Below are 15,354 nucleotides of genomic sequence, written 5' to 3' on the forward strand. Positions count from 1 at the left end.
AAAATACATCAGTGTCACAGCTGCTAAGTCTTTATTTATTATAGTATTGTATAGTACCATTGCTGTCAAGTTTTCAGGCTGCTAATAATGCTTCTAACCCTGCTGCTAACACCTCATTCTTTCTTCTATTCCCTGCTCTCCTGTCTTCTGTCAGAAATAAAGATTTCAGACATAGGTAAGCCAACCAGTGGAGACTTTCCTGCCTCACCCCTGCCTTGTTGCATGCTGTCTGGTAAGCTGCACGTGTCAATTTCAGATGGCTGTATGGCAAAAGAATCCTGTGTGATTGGAACTGATTGGGGTAATCAGTTGCAATGGGAGGAAGTCATTAATAATGGCACGAATGGGTGGCAGGAGCCTGAACTCCTTGGATCTGTTACAAAGTGAGGCAGTTACTTTGATAGTCTGAAAGTAATATGGGAAAGAATTTGAACCTTGGAATAGTAATTTGAATGCTACAGCCTGCTTATCCTTAGAATAAATGAGGATGTCATCCTAACTGCATTGAGCGACTTTGATGATCATGATAGGAAGTCCTGAGAACATCTTGATCAGGTGAACAATCTGGAAGAAGACAGATTTCACATTTACACTTCTGTGGGCATTCAAGTTGCCTCAGCTTGGGGATGCCAGGCAACCCCACCCAAGCCCAAAAGGCTTGCCATCAAGGAGAAAGCAGAATCCAGGAACCAACTGCAGAGATCAATCCCCAAATAAGAACTTTGTCCCAGAGTGGGTTTGTCATGTAGTCTCACAGCGACATGCAGTAAACAGAAATGGGTCTAGTCAGGCACACCAAGAGAAGTGTCTGCCTGTCAGCATCACCTGTCACTATGGCATTCACCTGACTCCTGGATAGCAGTCATCTCGGAGTCCCCTGACCTCACACACATTGTGGTGACTTGAAAAGTAACCATGGGCAGATAGAGCTGTGGCTTGCATGGCCACAGAAGTGGCTCTCAGTTATCTACCTGTGGCTCAGATCAAAGTGGTTTGGGGGTGGTGCTAAATTGGGATGAAAGAAGGTCTTCGGGGTGGTGGAAAGAGTCAGAGAGACCCAGAATCAAGTAATGATTCTATCTCTTTCGATAGAAGTAGCTACATTATTCATGTAATAATTGTATATGTTATTTTAAGATAATATTTATTATATAAGTAGTAAATATAATTATTTAATAATTCACATGTACAGAACATTTACTATGTAGCAGATAGAGGGTTATGTGCTTTACATGGATTGTAGCATTCTATCCCCAAACCACTCTGTGAAGTAGATATCCATGATTACATCCAGTAGACAGACGAGAAAACTGAAGCTCCCCAATTATGTGGCCTTGAAAAAATTCCTTCATCTCTCTAAGCTTTAGTTTCTAACATAAGGTTAATAAAATCTCCCTTGGAGTGTTGTTATAATGATCACAGAAGATATTTGTAAACTATTCAGTACTTTTAGGCACAGGGAGGAGCTCCAGAAATAGTAGTAGTAGTAATAATAATGATAACATCCCATAGAGTTAACAGTATTATAATTTATTATCATAACAATTATTATTATATGATAATGATGATGTCTCCATCTTTCCCAAAAAGGAATTAAATCCTCTTACACCCAGAGGCACGTGTATTAAAGTAAATCAAATAGAAATTGGTAACAAAAGAAAAAAGGAGGAAACATATATGTGATTATTTATTAGATTAAGCTCTGAGCTTCCTGGCAGCAAGTGTAAATAAGAAAACATAATTATTTTCATACTTTGTGGTATCAGAAATTGAAAACATGCCCATTTCTCAGAAGAGAAAATTTTTTTCCTGACACTGAAATCTGAGATTTCCAATGAGATTTGTATGGATGATACTGAACTATGTAATGGTCCATGCCTTCAACTTCAGTTGTACAGAAGACACAGAAGTACATTTCACGTGAAGGTCTTGGATTAAAGCCTAGCATTTAATGTTGAAACATTCAGTTAGTGGTGGCGGCTGCATGGGACACAGCCATGACCCAGGGGGGCATAGCCAGGAAGAGTCAGGAGGCCAGGTGCTGTCCACCCATGCTTCACATTCGCCGTGTGGCTTTGGGCTGGTTACCTGGCATTTCTGGTTTCCAGTCTCATCTATAAACAAAGAGTTTGTTTTTTGGGAACATTTCGTTTCTGATGTTCAGCGATCTTTTTATATATTCATGGTATGACTTTAAACCCTTCATCAATTCATTGTTTTCTTGGGTACTAAAAACTTTCTAAGATGAACCAAAGTAGAAAGGAAAAAATGAATCACTTTCTGCCTTGCAGTTTTCTAAAGAGAACCAGAAGACAGAGAGCCTGGGTTCAGCTCTGATGTTAACTGCCACCTAGATATTGGCAAATCTCTTCCTCTCTCTGGGCTTCAGTGTCCCCATCAGTAAATGTTGGAGATGGATTTTAAAAATTATGAAGTTATGTCTCTTCCTCCATTAACTGTCTCAGCCACTCCCAGTAATATGTCTGGCCCCATGACTGGCAACTTTAGCCTGTGTGTGTGCTTCCCCGGAGCAGACTCATGTCTGCCTTTTGCTTTTCCAGCCTCAGAGCCAGCCTGCTGTGCCAGGCATGCTCAGTACAGAAACCCATAATCCATGGGGCATCTTCCTCTATGGACTCCTTCAGGAAACAAGCATCTTTGCCTCTTCCCAGAGCTCTTCCCTAGGGTCACGGAAGATGTTTGAAGCCTTTTCTTCAGAAGTACATTTGAACTCAAGTGCCCATCAAACCCAGCTACACATATTATATTAACTCAGAGCCCTTAACTGTCCCAGGAAATAGGTTGAGCAGGACAAAATAAAGTCTGACATACTTAGTGTTTCCACTATGCACCAAGTCTTCTAGAAGTTTCTAAAGGAACCAGCTTTGCTGAAAAGCTGCCATTTATTGGGTATTTTATTTCTTAGTGGAACAGGCACTCTGCTCAGAGGTTTATAGTCTTCATGCAATTTTGTCCTCAAAATAATCCTTTGAAATAGGTTTGACTATCCCCATTTCTCAGCTTAAGAAAACTGAGGCAATGGAAGTGATGTGACCAGGGTCACTTAGCCAAGTGGATGGTAGAACTGGTATTTGAACCCTTGACTGTGTGGCTCCAACACTCAACCTCTTCCCACTGGTTCTGAGAACCGGGGAATCAAGTTCTGCCAGGGCTGCCAACTGCTGTCATTGAAGGACGCTCCTTTGCATGAGGCAGACCTTACTTAGAGACAAAGAGAATTCTCACTCAGAAGCAAGTGAGCCTGTATGTCCCTACAGACTCCTAGACTCCCAGCTCCTACTGGGAAATTCCAAACACCATCCAGAATGAGGGCAGAATGAAGCTTGGCTTCAGCCCATTAACTTCAGGAATGGTACCCTGAAGGCCTCTTGATTTTACATCACTTCCAGAGAAACTAAGGTTATGTTTGAGGAACTAGAAAAGAATGTGGGTCCTCAGAGACTTCTACAGCAAACTGAAAATGAAGCTGTGATCTTACTCTGTGTCCAGCCCTGCTCAGGATACTGGGCATCAGAATTGAATCAGGCATGGTCCATTTCCAGGAAATGCTCCGTGTCCACACAACCAGGCCTAAGGCCTCCGCTGAAGGCCGTCTTCCATCTCATGCTCTGAGACATTTATGATTTGTAGAGTATTCTGAGGCCTTGCTGCTCAAAATACAGACAAGCAACATTGGCATGCTCTGGGAATTGTTAGAAATGTGGACGCTCAAGTTCCGCACCCCAGAACTACGGAATTGAAATGTGCATTTTAGCAAAGGCTCCAGGTGGCACATTAAAGTTTAAAAAGAACTGCTCGAAGGCCATGGTTCCCAAATCTGGTTGTGCCTCCAAGTCACTTGGAGAGATCTCAAAGGTATAGATGCCCACACCCTCCAATCGTTATGGGTAAGGCTATTTTTAAAGCTCTCCAGGCCATTCTGATGTGTAGCCATGTTTGAGAACCATCACTCTAAGATTGTTAGCAGTGAGCATTTCCTATGTATACTCCAGCCATAGAGGCTAATTCAGCAGAACTTTCTGGAGTACTTATGCTACATCAGCCCAGTTCAAAGCAGCAGAGACTGGTAATCAGTCCCTCCTCTTGAGGATTTCAAGGTTTCATCCAAAAGACAGACAATTAAACAGAAAAGTTTAATTGGTGCTACAGATACTAAAAGTATAAACTTTGTAAGCTCTAGTGGAGACACAATGAAGGAAGAGGCCAGTTCTACCAGTGAGGAAGAAGTGGGGGTTCAGGAATGGTATTACAGATGAGCTGAACCTCAGAAGATGAGCAGGTACTCCCAGGTGAATATGGGCAGAGGAACCTTTTAGATCCTGAGCAGCAGGGTGGGGAAGTAGAAAGAACACAGACTTTGGAGTCAAGCAGAACTCGGTTGGAATTTCATCCTGCCACTTAGGAATCTGTGGTCCCAGACAAGTCACTTCACCTCTTCCAGTCTCAGTTTTCTGAAATATAAGGGAGGAAAGTACCTACCTTATATGGTAGTTGTGAAGAAAATGAGGTCATGTGTGCATCAAGTGCTAGTGCAGTGTCTGGGACAGAATGGGCATCCCTAGGTGGTCACAGATGCATTCTTATCAGTGGTAGTCATCTCTGCAGCTCTATTCTGCAGACAGGTGGCACTTCAGCCTGGTGGAGTCTAGATGGGCACCATAGATGCAGCTGCAGCTCCCAGGGGCAGGTGGCAGGAGGACGAAATGAGTTGAATGTTCAGAGAGCTCTGCAAACTAGAAAGGGCTGTTGAGATGTATAATTTCATTTGATCCTAATGACAAGCCTGTGAGCATAGCCGAGCAGGGACTTAGTCATTTGACAGCTAAGGGACCTACGATTTGAACTATTTAGGTGACTCACCTAAATGAGAGCCTACACCTTCTAAGTTCAAAGCTAGTTGTTGTTTTCCCTACGCTTAACTTACCAGCAGACCTCAGAGTTGTCCTTGGGCCGAAAGATGCAGCCACAGCTCTTACAGACTCTGGGATAATCCTGCCAATGCCACTCTGTCCTGGAATTCACTGATCTGAGAAGCTCCACATGAGTGACACTTCTCTGGAGCAGTGCAGAGAGACATGAGCTGGAAACTCAGGGGGCTAATCTAAGCGGACAGGGCCCCCTCACCATATCCCCTCAGGGACCCTTTTCTGCCGAGGCAAATAGCACCAGTTTATCATGAGTGATGTGCAAAGAAATGAAAAAAGTCACCCCGCCTCAGAGCTGTCATCAGAAAAGCAGAAAGATCAAGGCTGCCCCGGCATTACACAGTAGGATCTAAGGTCACCGCATTTATTTAGCCAGAATTGATGTCATCTGGGAAGATTAAATCTGTGCTACATTATAGGGTAAGTCTCAGGAGACATTTCAAAATAGACAGGATACCTGTCCTGTTTACTGCTACCCCCAGAAGAGAAGTAAAAGAAGAGCTAAATAATGCAAATGCAAACACTACCTAAGTAATCTAAAAATAGACATGCCATCTACTTAAAACAAGTGGCTGCTATGGGCTAGAAGGCACGAAGCAGAACATTGGAAAAACAAAAATGAACAAAATCCAGTCTCTTCCCTTCAAGTATTGACGATTGGGTTTTGGAGGCACACACATAAATGAACAGTCACAGCATTATGTCCTATCATCCAGAAATGAATGGATGCAAATCTCCACACACAGGGAGGAGGCTGGGGAAGGTTTGCAGAGGAGGGAGCATTTGAACTGACAAGTGAAGGGTGAGTAGGAAAGGGAGGGGCAGGGCATACTGCAGAGCAGGAGCAGCAGGTGCAGGCAGACTTGAGGCGTGCTGCAGGGACAGGTCTGTGGTCAGGTGCAGGGTGTCTGGGAGGGGAGGGAGGACAGGAGGGTGGAGCAGCACAGCAGAAAGCTGGGATTTGTGCAGGGGCAGGAAGCTCCTGACTTCTCTGTAAGAATTAAGGAATCCCTGAAGGGAAAGCATTGAAATGGCAGGTTGGTATTTGGGTTTGATCAAGAATGGCTTGAAGAGGACCCAGGCTACAAGTGGAGAGACCTCCCCTTGGTTCGAGAAGGATGTGACAGGGCAGTAGTATTATGGTTAAAGAGGAAGGACAGTTGGAGAAAATCATATCAGTTTAGTTGAATTCAGGGAGAGAAAACCAAGGAAGGAAAGCCTTGGGTCTGGATGCCTGGCCCTTTTCGAGGTAGCCAGTCCCCAAGGACACTGTCCAAGGCAAGAGACATTTATAATGACAAACCTGCCAGGGCCAGATTAAGACCTTCAGTGACTTACATACTGAAAAGATTATGGTCCCCCAGCCTTCACAGGGAATTCAAAGAACACAAATCTGTAAAATAAAATTTTGCTTTTCAAAAGGACCCAAAACTTACATACCTGATAAATGCAAAATAGCTTCTTTCTAGAGTTTTCAAATTCTCTTGCTTTCATCTTGAAGGGGGTCTGCAGTGCTCCGGCCCTGCTGGTGCTCTCATCACTGCTCAGTCTGTCCCGAGTCCCTTAGCACAGTTTATGCCTCACCGTGCAGTGAAAATGACCAGCACCAGGCTATCTGGTCCAAACAGAGCTTCCTTTGAATTAAAATACCTTCCAGAGACTTGGAAGGGGCTGCCAATATTGAGATGCAGTTTTAGGGCCCGGCAAATGTTCAGGCCATGCACAGGAACTTAAAATTAGCTTCTCAGAAGCACGAAGTTCAACTCCAATGTGCTCTAGACTTGAAAGAAATTGTATATCATTACCAGGGGATAAAAAAATTCAGGCTTAATAAGAGATACCTACTACGTAGTCATCTCCAAGTGCAAGAAGAGACACAATCATTGGTAATTAAAATAATAATTATTATTGAGCGTCTACTACACTATGCTACTTTGCATTTTTTATTTTCTCTCTAGTTTCCCCAATATACCAGCAAAGTAGCTGTTAATACCCCCATTTTGCACATAAAGACAATTCGAGGCTCAGGGGGTCAGATAACTTACCCAAGTTTAAGAACCAGGAAATTACAGAGCTGGACTTGGAACCCAGACTGTTCTGATTCCAAATCCTGTGCCTTTTCCTCACTCTGTGGCTAGAGGCAGTGCTTTGTCTCCTCAAGGCATCTCTATAGTCAAGATTCTCTCTCCTCTGTTGGCCCAGCCTGATCTTTATAACTGTTTTCCAGAAACAGAACCATCATTAGCACTGCTCTTCTGTGTTGCTTTTTTTTTTTTCCTTGAGTTTCACTGCAAATTACAAACCAATCCTGAAGTTCATTTATATCTGACTGCCAGAGGGAGACTCCTGGGCTCCTGATGAGTGTAACATGAGTATCCACTGAAGACGGTGTTGATGCTGCTGACCGGGAGTCAGAGCCAGCCAGGGTTTCATCCATCAGTCCCAAGATGGAGATGAGGGACTGCTGTAAAACCCCTGTGGAAAAGGATTTGAACTCTTGAAGTGTTTTTTTAAAGTCAAGAACATCCATATTTCTAGCTTGAATGAACGAGACACCAATGGTAGGCCTCAGTGATCATCTTCTTAAGAAAACATGTATTTAGCACCTGATACAAACGTGGCACTGAGCTGGTCATCTCAATCATTGGCAAGGGGTTTTTGCAAGAATAGTGGGTGGGAAGGATAGTTAAGCCAGCGACTGAGGTCAGAAAAATTGGGGAACCATCGCCCACAATAGGGGAATCATCCCCATAAGACATTATTGCTTGGATTCTAAAGGGCCAGGGGTTCATCTGTACATCTCCAGCTACTCGTAGGAAAGAAGAAAATGCTCACCAGTTGGCCATGTCTTTGTTTTCTAGTCACAGTCCAGCACACAAATACTACCTGACCACAGACCCCATGAGTGGGGCCGTCTACCTTTCTGACACCAACAGCCGGCGGGTCTTTAAAATCAAGTCCACCGTGGTGGTGAAGGACCTTGTCAAGAACTCTGAGGTGGTTGCGGGGACAGGTGACCAGTGCCTCCCCTTTGATGACACTCGCTGCGGGGATGGTGGGAAGGCCACAGAAGCCACACTCACCAATCCCAGGGGTAAGGCCTTGCCTTGGAGACATTGTCAATCACATTTATTGGGGTATTTTCCATTTCAGAAAAACATGCATGATTAATATTGCAAAAATTTTTGGAAAATACCAAGAAATATATGGAGGATGGTAAAAACTGTGATAATTCCACCTGCCAGAAATACTCCCAGTTAACATTTCCTATCTTCTCTCCTAGTCTTTTTTCAACGTGTTTGTGTGTATGTAGTGTTTACTAAAAACAAACAAAATGAGATCACATTAAGCAAACTGCTTTTTTTCCGTAAATGCTAGATCATTAACATTTCTCCATGTCATTAAATGGTTTCTGTGTGCTCATTTTTAATGACTATATAGTATTCCAGCAAATGGATGTCTCAGTCCTCTACTATTGGACATGTATGCTGTCTCTCATGTTATTGTTACACAAAAACAGTTTAGTGTATTGTGTTTTCATATGTTCATATGCTATCAGGTGGGTTAACTGTAGGTCTCAATTCTGAGTCCCTCAAAAAGTTGAACCTCTAAATGCCCACAATCACAATTTGTCATTCGCTTATTCAGCAAATATTCGAGTACATTAGAGTACAACGGTTGCATAGATAAGTTTGTTGCAGCAGAATAAATAAGACTGGAGTGTGAATCACTGTGACATGGGCGAGAGGAAGAGGTGCTCTCTGAGAGGCAAGAAGAAAGAGCTGTTCATGGGGGTTTAGCACCAAGAGAGACCTCTGTGCCTTGGAGACTGGGAAAGGTTTTTGGAAAAGCCATCATTATCCACACTCAGTGGAGTGTTTACTGTGTTGCAACCCCTATAGCCAGTGATTTACAGTGTCTAAGCCCCAGGGTCCTCACTGATAGAATGGGAGTAATAATGCCATCCGTGTCTACCTCCTAGGCTTATTCTGATGGTCAAAATTAATATGTTTAATAAAAACCTATAGAAACATTATAAGTGGTTCTATTATTAAATAGTTCCAGATTTCAGGGCCTAGTTTCAAATCAAAGCAGGAGATTCTAGTGAAATCAGGCATTCAAATTCAGACTTTGTCATCTACAGCTGAGTGACTTTGGGCAAATCACTGAAGCTCTCTGAGCCTCATTTTCCTCATCTATGTAATAGGGATATGCTGCACAGTTGTGGTACAGATTGAATATTAGGAATGTAAATACTTAGCACAGTAGTACCAGGCACATGGTAAACATCCCATAAATGATGATTCCTATTATTGTTGTTCTATTATATCACATCACATCATATCAAGTCACATTGTCTCTACCACATACCTAGAGTGTCAGGTGGTAATTGTGTGGGGTAAATATTGTACCGACAAAGGCTAATCCCGCCTAATTATGATTTTCAAATGCTGAGAGAGCAACCAGGAGTGGAAAGAATACTAGGCTTGCACTTAGAAATCCTATATGGTTTTCCTCTGCCACTGGCTTGCCCTGGGACCGCCTCCTCCGGGCCTCAGTTTCCCCATTGGTCAATGAATGAACAGGTTGGGCTAAACAATCCCCAAGACCCTTTGCAGCCACAACAGTCTACTCTCTTAGGTTTAAAACAGCTTTTTCTGAGAATTTTTATTCTCTCCAGGGCTTTTCAGTTGTTCTCCGCACGTGTGTGTTCTCTTCCCTGCCCTTGCGGCCCCCCACCCTCACACAGATGAAGTGGCAGTGCATTTACCCAAAAGCCTGTGATTAACCCACATAGAAATGCCAAGGGTACCACAATATGCAGGCACTTTGCAGCAGGGAGGAGAAAAGATGTCCATCTATTGAACACAACAAAAGGAGAAAAAATTACGTAATTAATCAGGGGACAGATCACTTCTATTAGTCTGTGCAGCCAACTCTGTAAACAAGAAACCCGACTATTCATGCAGCACTCATCAGTCCAAACAGATGGAAGAGAAAGACGGGGCATAGCTAGGCAGACAAGAAAATGCCTGTCTTGGCACTTAAAGAATGAAATTAATGTACATTCACGACAGGACAATCAGAAAGGCTTCCCAGCCTTGAGGCTGCCTGGTCCTCTGTGTGAAATCACTCTCCAGCCTGACCAGCCTAAGAAGGAACAGTTGGTGCTCCAGCAGGTTCTCAGCACTCAGAGGCCCCCTGGGCATCTTAAAGCACCCTGCAGGCCAGTGAGAGACACGTGGGTCCCCAGAGCAAAGGCCTTGAAACTCACAAAGTGCCAGCCACTCTCTCATTATTACAATGGTCATTAATAATTATTGAGGGCTAATTACTGCAAGTCGGATGTTAGAATCCCTGTTTTATCAATGAGAAAATGAAGACTTAAAAGTGAAGTAGTATGCCCAAGTTAATACGACCAGAAAATTTTATAATTCAAGTCTCTCCACCTCAGTGAAGCCTTCCTGACCCTTCTTCCACTGCCTTCCGTAGAGAAAACATAGCAAAACAAAAGTGACCAGAATCTCCTGTATTTTACCATGACCCTCTCGAGTCTGTCCTTTCCTGTGATGCTCACATGGTACTGATTCATTCTGTGCCTTTCCATCTAAACTGGGTGCTCTCTGGGGCCATGTCTTATCTGTATCCCATGACAGTTCATGGTTATGTCTGACTCTTGCGATTCTGAACCTGGGATGGAAATTACTATCACCCATGAACACTATTAAAGCATGCCCTGGTCCTAGTCCCAGCCACCCGCTGAATTAGTATTTCCAGGAGTTAGGCCAGCAGGTGTATATTGAAAAACCTCTTTAGGTGCCTCTGATGCACATCACAGGCTGAGAGGTACTGATATAGTGGAGTGGTTCTCAGACTCTGGTTTGTGTCATTATCACCCAAGGTGCTTGTCAAAAATGCAGATAGAACCTCAGACTCCACTTGAGATATTTTGAAGCAGCTACCTGGGGGTTGCAGTTTAGCAAGCTCCCCAGGGGATTCCCATACACGTCCAAGAGTGAGAAATAAAGATTTGGAACAATCTCATTGTTTGACAACTGGGAAGACAAACACAGAGATGCTCAGTGACTTGCCTGAGGTCACACAAGTTGGGTCAGGGAGAAAGTTAACAGGGTGAGACGGTCTAGTGAATGGAGCAGGTGATGTTGAGTAATGATTCTGACTCCTCTCCTCAGTGTGCCGCCTTTAGAAACTCAATTCAACAATATTCTCTACACAAATCCATAGGATTCTATTCAGATTCTGTACTTTTGTAATGATCAGTGAGACTAAAATAATAAGAATAGAAAAGCATGAAGGACGGGCCAGGCATGGTGGCTCACGCCTGTAATCCCAGCACTTTGGGAGGCCAAGGCAGGTGGATCACCTGAGGTCAGGAGTTCAAGACCAACCTGGGCAACATGGTGAAATCTCATCTCTACTAAAACTACAAAAAAAAATTAGCCAGGCATGGTGGTGCATGCCCGTAGTCCCAACTACTTGGGAGGCTAAGGCAGGAGAATTGCTTGAACGTGGGAGGCAGAGGTTGCAGTGAGCCAAGATCGCACCACTGCACTCCAGCCTGGGTGACAGAACGAGACTCTTTTTAAAAAAAGAAAAATGGTTACCAAAAAGAGGAACTAATTATTGTAATTACAGAGCTTCAGAAGTAGGTGAATTTAAATAATTCACAGTGTTAATATTGAAAAAGATCCTCCTTACCACTATATCTCTAGTGTTTAAAAAACCCCAGAAGTTATGAATCCAGGTTTAGTGGATGGCTAAGGTGATAGATTAAAATCTCAGGAGGCAGCAAGGTGGGAGGACCAGAGCCCTGGAAGATCTGAAAAAGTTCTAATCCCTGCTTTGAACAAGTCACTCAAGGCCTCTGAGCCTGAGACTCCTCCTCTTTGAGAGAGGAATGAAGGTTGTGGGAGGATCAAACCCAATCATGTAGAGGAGGTGCTCTGTCAGCTGGCAAGGCTCCAGGAATGTGCGGGTCATTGTCATCTCTGATGCTGAGTTCCTGTTTTGGCTTCTCTGCCCCCAGGCATTACAGTGGACAAGTTTGGGCTGATCTACTTCGTGGATGGCACCATGATCAGACGCATCGATCAGAATGGGATCATCTCCACCCTGCTCGGCTCCAATGATCTCACATCAGCCCGGCCACTCAGCTGTGATTCTGTCATGGATATTTCCCAGGTAAGATGGCTTCATCTACCAAAGCCCTGGGACTGCCCACTCATCCTCTCATCTGCCACCCAGGCAGCCTGCTGGCCATTCATCTTTGCAGTGATAAGCCTTTAAAGAGCACCTACTTGGTGCCAGGTTGTGATGAGCACCAAGGACACAAAGATAAGTAAGATACAGCCATGTCCTAGGAGTTCACCATCAGGAATAGCAAGTGGAAGCCCAGGGGACAGTGAAGAAATCTCCCCAAGGAAACCTCAACAGCAGCAGAGTAGGATAGACAGAGCTTTGCACCGCGTGACATTAGATCCGTTGCCACCTGAACTTCCACTTTGGTAACACTGATGGGTATTTGTACATTGCCTGTTCTCTTTCTAAGCTACGTGAGGACAGAAATTTTGTCAGCAACCAGAGTGCCTGGTTACCCAAATTTGGGCACAGTCTATACTTGCTGATTGATTAATCAATTGATTGAATCCTAGCTTTTGCCACTCACTCAGTAACTTTCTTTTGAGCCTCACTTTTTACATCTGTAAAATGGAAATAATTCACATCAGCCCAGTAGGACTACCCTGAAGATACATGAAACAATGCATGCACGACTCCTAGCATTGCTTGGCACTTCAGAGGTGATGAATGAACAAAAGTTAGAGTGCCTACTTTCACACAAGAGGTGACATTTATGCAAGTTTTACAGGTTGAATAGAATAGGGGTTTGCTGAGTGGCAAGAAAGGAGACATTTCACACAAAGGAAACAGCATGTGCAAAGGCACAAAGAAGTTAATGAGGCTGGTACCCTCAAAGAATAGTGGAAAACTGAAAACCATAGCATAGGATGCTTGGAAGCAGGTGGCCACAGTTAAAACAAGAAGCATGGTTTGGGTCCAGGAAGGGAAGGACCCTGTTGTACCATGCCAAAGAGTTTGCACATTTGCAGGTGGATACCAGGAATCCATTATAGGTCAAAAAAAGACACAAGTGACTGGCTATGCAGCATGTCCTTAGTACATCCTGCGATGACTTGGCAAGGGTATGTACTTTGTTGCTGGATCCTTTGGCTGGGCCAGGCCCATGCTGAATCAGTGGCCTGTGCTGAATCTTGCCAACATTACCAAAACCTGGGAAATCAGGAGCATTGAGTTACATCAAATTGCAAATTGATTTCAGCTCCAGCAACATTTAGCTTTTTAAACCCCTTCATTTTTAGGGGAGCCTGCACACACAGGCCCTTTTCCACTGACTGTGTCACCTGCTGCCTGCCTTTCTGGTCATGCCTGCCTCTGTTACTGACATGTATTGCTAAGTCCTTCCACAGAGCCTTGTGGTGGATGCTGCTGGAGGTCCCAGCACTCATGTCACCTCCCCATCGCATGCTGGGATGGTTTCCCTCTTGCGCTAGCTAATGTGATTATTACACTCCAGAATGGAAGCTGTTCTCTGCCACTTGTCTTTGCAGTTTTGGCAGGCTTGCCCTTGCTGGCTAGTGAGTTTCCCTCTCCAGTCTGTGAGCAAGCTTGAATTACCCGTCGGGAAGCTGCCATGGCCTAAGGATGTGCATACAAGTATTTTCAATTCTCAAAATGGGCCCTCAACCAGCCAGCACAGGGTGCCGAAAATTTTCAATCCACACATCGGAAAATTGTTTAACTTTAGATAGAGGTACTGCCAAGCAGTCGGATCAAAGGCTTGGAAGACAACTGGCATATGGTGGAGGGGGAAAAAATGCTAAAACCCACACTTAGATTCAGAAATCCTGGACTGAAATCTCTAAAGGCCCTCACTACCTTTGTCTGAATGTCAGCATGGGATTTTCTTTAACCAAACTCTCCAATACTGGCATCTATTTTACAGACACATATGCGCAGGTGTCACTGGCTTTCATTCTCAGCGCTTCCTCTCTACTCTGCCGCCCCATGGGGAGCAGGGAGGTAAGCAAGAGAGAGCACACAGCTCAGAGGCATGAGTGAGAAGGCGAGAGCCAAGGAACTTGGACCAGCTCCTTTGGGAGGAGACAAACCCAGGCCCAAAAAGAAACTAAAGAGAGAGGCACAGAGCAGAGAAGGAACAGAAGGAAGTTGTTGCAACCTGTTAAGAAGTGGAGATGGCCACCGCCGACAGAGAATAACTCTGTGCTTAGGATCCAAAATAAGAACTTAGTATGTGCCAGGCGCTCTGTTAGAAATGGGGGTACAGGATAAGTACAACTTCTCTTTTCTTACTTAGCTATTACAATAGTCTCATGGGGTAGAGCTGATCTACCCCATTTTATAGATAAGAATACTGAGGTGTGATGAAAGAAAATGCATTTATAAATGTAGAGCCCTGCACCAGGTTCCATCAGGGATATGGAAATGAATTTTTTAATGAAATTACATACACAAATTGTCTAGTACAGTGCCTAGCAGCTAGTAATAGGTTGTGGATACTAGTTCCCTTTAAAATCCACAAATAACTTCCTTGTACATTGTCCCATTTAATCTTCACAACTACCCTATATAATATATATTGTCCCCTTTTACATATAGAGAAAGACGTTCAGTGTTTAAGAAACTTGAGGTAGGTGACACATGTAGCAATTGTGGAACTGGAATAGGAAGTGAGGTGTCCTGACCCCAATCTCTCACTCCCTCTATGCCATTTGCTGGTCATTCTTTCCTTCATTCATTCATTTGACGATCAATTTTTGCAACAAAATCACTCTGCAACAAGGCAGCCAGCTCCAAGTGCTTTAATAAAGGCACAGAATGCTCAGGTGGACAGGGAAGAGGGTCCCATTCCACACTGGAACCACAGAACGTGGGAGCTGCAAGACCTCTGAAATTATCAAGTCTAGTCCATTCATTTTGGGGATGGGAAATCAAGTCTCAGCACGATCATCGCTAATAGGGTGGTGAAACCAGAGAGGCTTAGGTAGTCGGTCTGGTGCAGGATCATCACACAGGCAGTGTGACAGAGTGAGGACTGACTCCAAGAGCAATGCCCCTTCTTTCCCAGGCACCTCTGTGCACATGGCATAAGGGGAAAGTGTAGGAAAGCACTGCTCTTCATTCCTTCCTCTTTCCTCTCCGCTCTCCCTCCACTGACTTTATCTCCCCCCAGTCCTCCCATCAAGGAACCATCTTTTCATCGTAACGACAGGCAGAAAGTTCTCTGCAAGCAGGTCCCCAAGGTGCCACAGGGCCAGAAGGCATAAAATATTTAGCGACCAGAGTTGAC

General features: G+C 44.2%; 1 protein-coding gene across 1 annotated transcript in view; it reads left to right on the plus strand.

The window, feature by feature from the left end:
- The window catches only part of TENM4 (teneurin transmembrane protein 4), a 416,745-nt gene that overhangs the window by 357,707 nt on the left and 43,684 nt on the right, over window positions 1–15,354 (plus strand). Inside the window, exons 22-24 of the mRNA XM_030828936.1 lie at window positions 155–175; window positions 7,808–8,040; window positions 11,995–12,149. Of these exons, the coding sequence (XP_030684796.1) occupies window positions 155–175; window positions 7,808–8,040; window positions 11,995–12,149 (409 nt within the window). The remainder of the gene's footprint in view (window positions 1–154; window positions 176–7,807; window positions 8,041–11,994; window positions 12,150–15,354) is intronic.

The sequence above is a fragment of the Nomascus leucogenys genome, chromosome 15, assembly GCF_006542625.1.
Source record: "Nomascus leucogenys isolate Asia chromosome 15, Asia_NLE_v1, whole genome shotgun sequence".
NCBI classification, from domain to species: Eukaryota; Metazoa; Chordata; class Mammalia; order Primates; family Hylobatidae; genus Nomascus; species Nomascus leucogenys.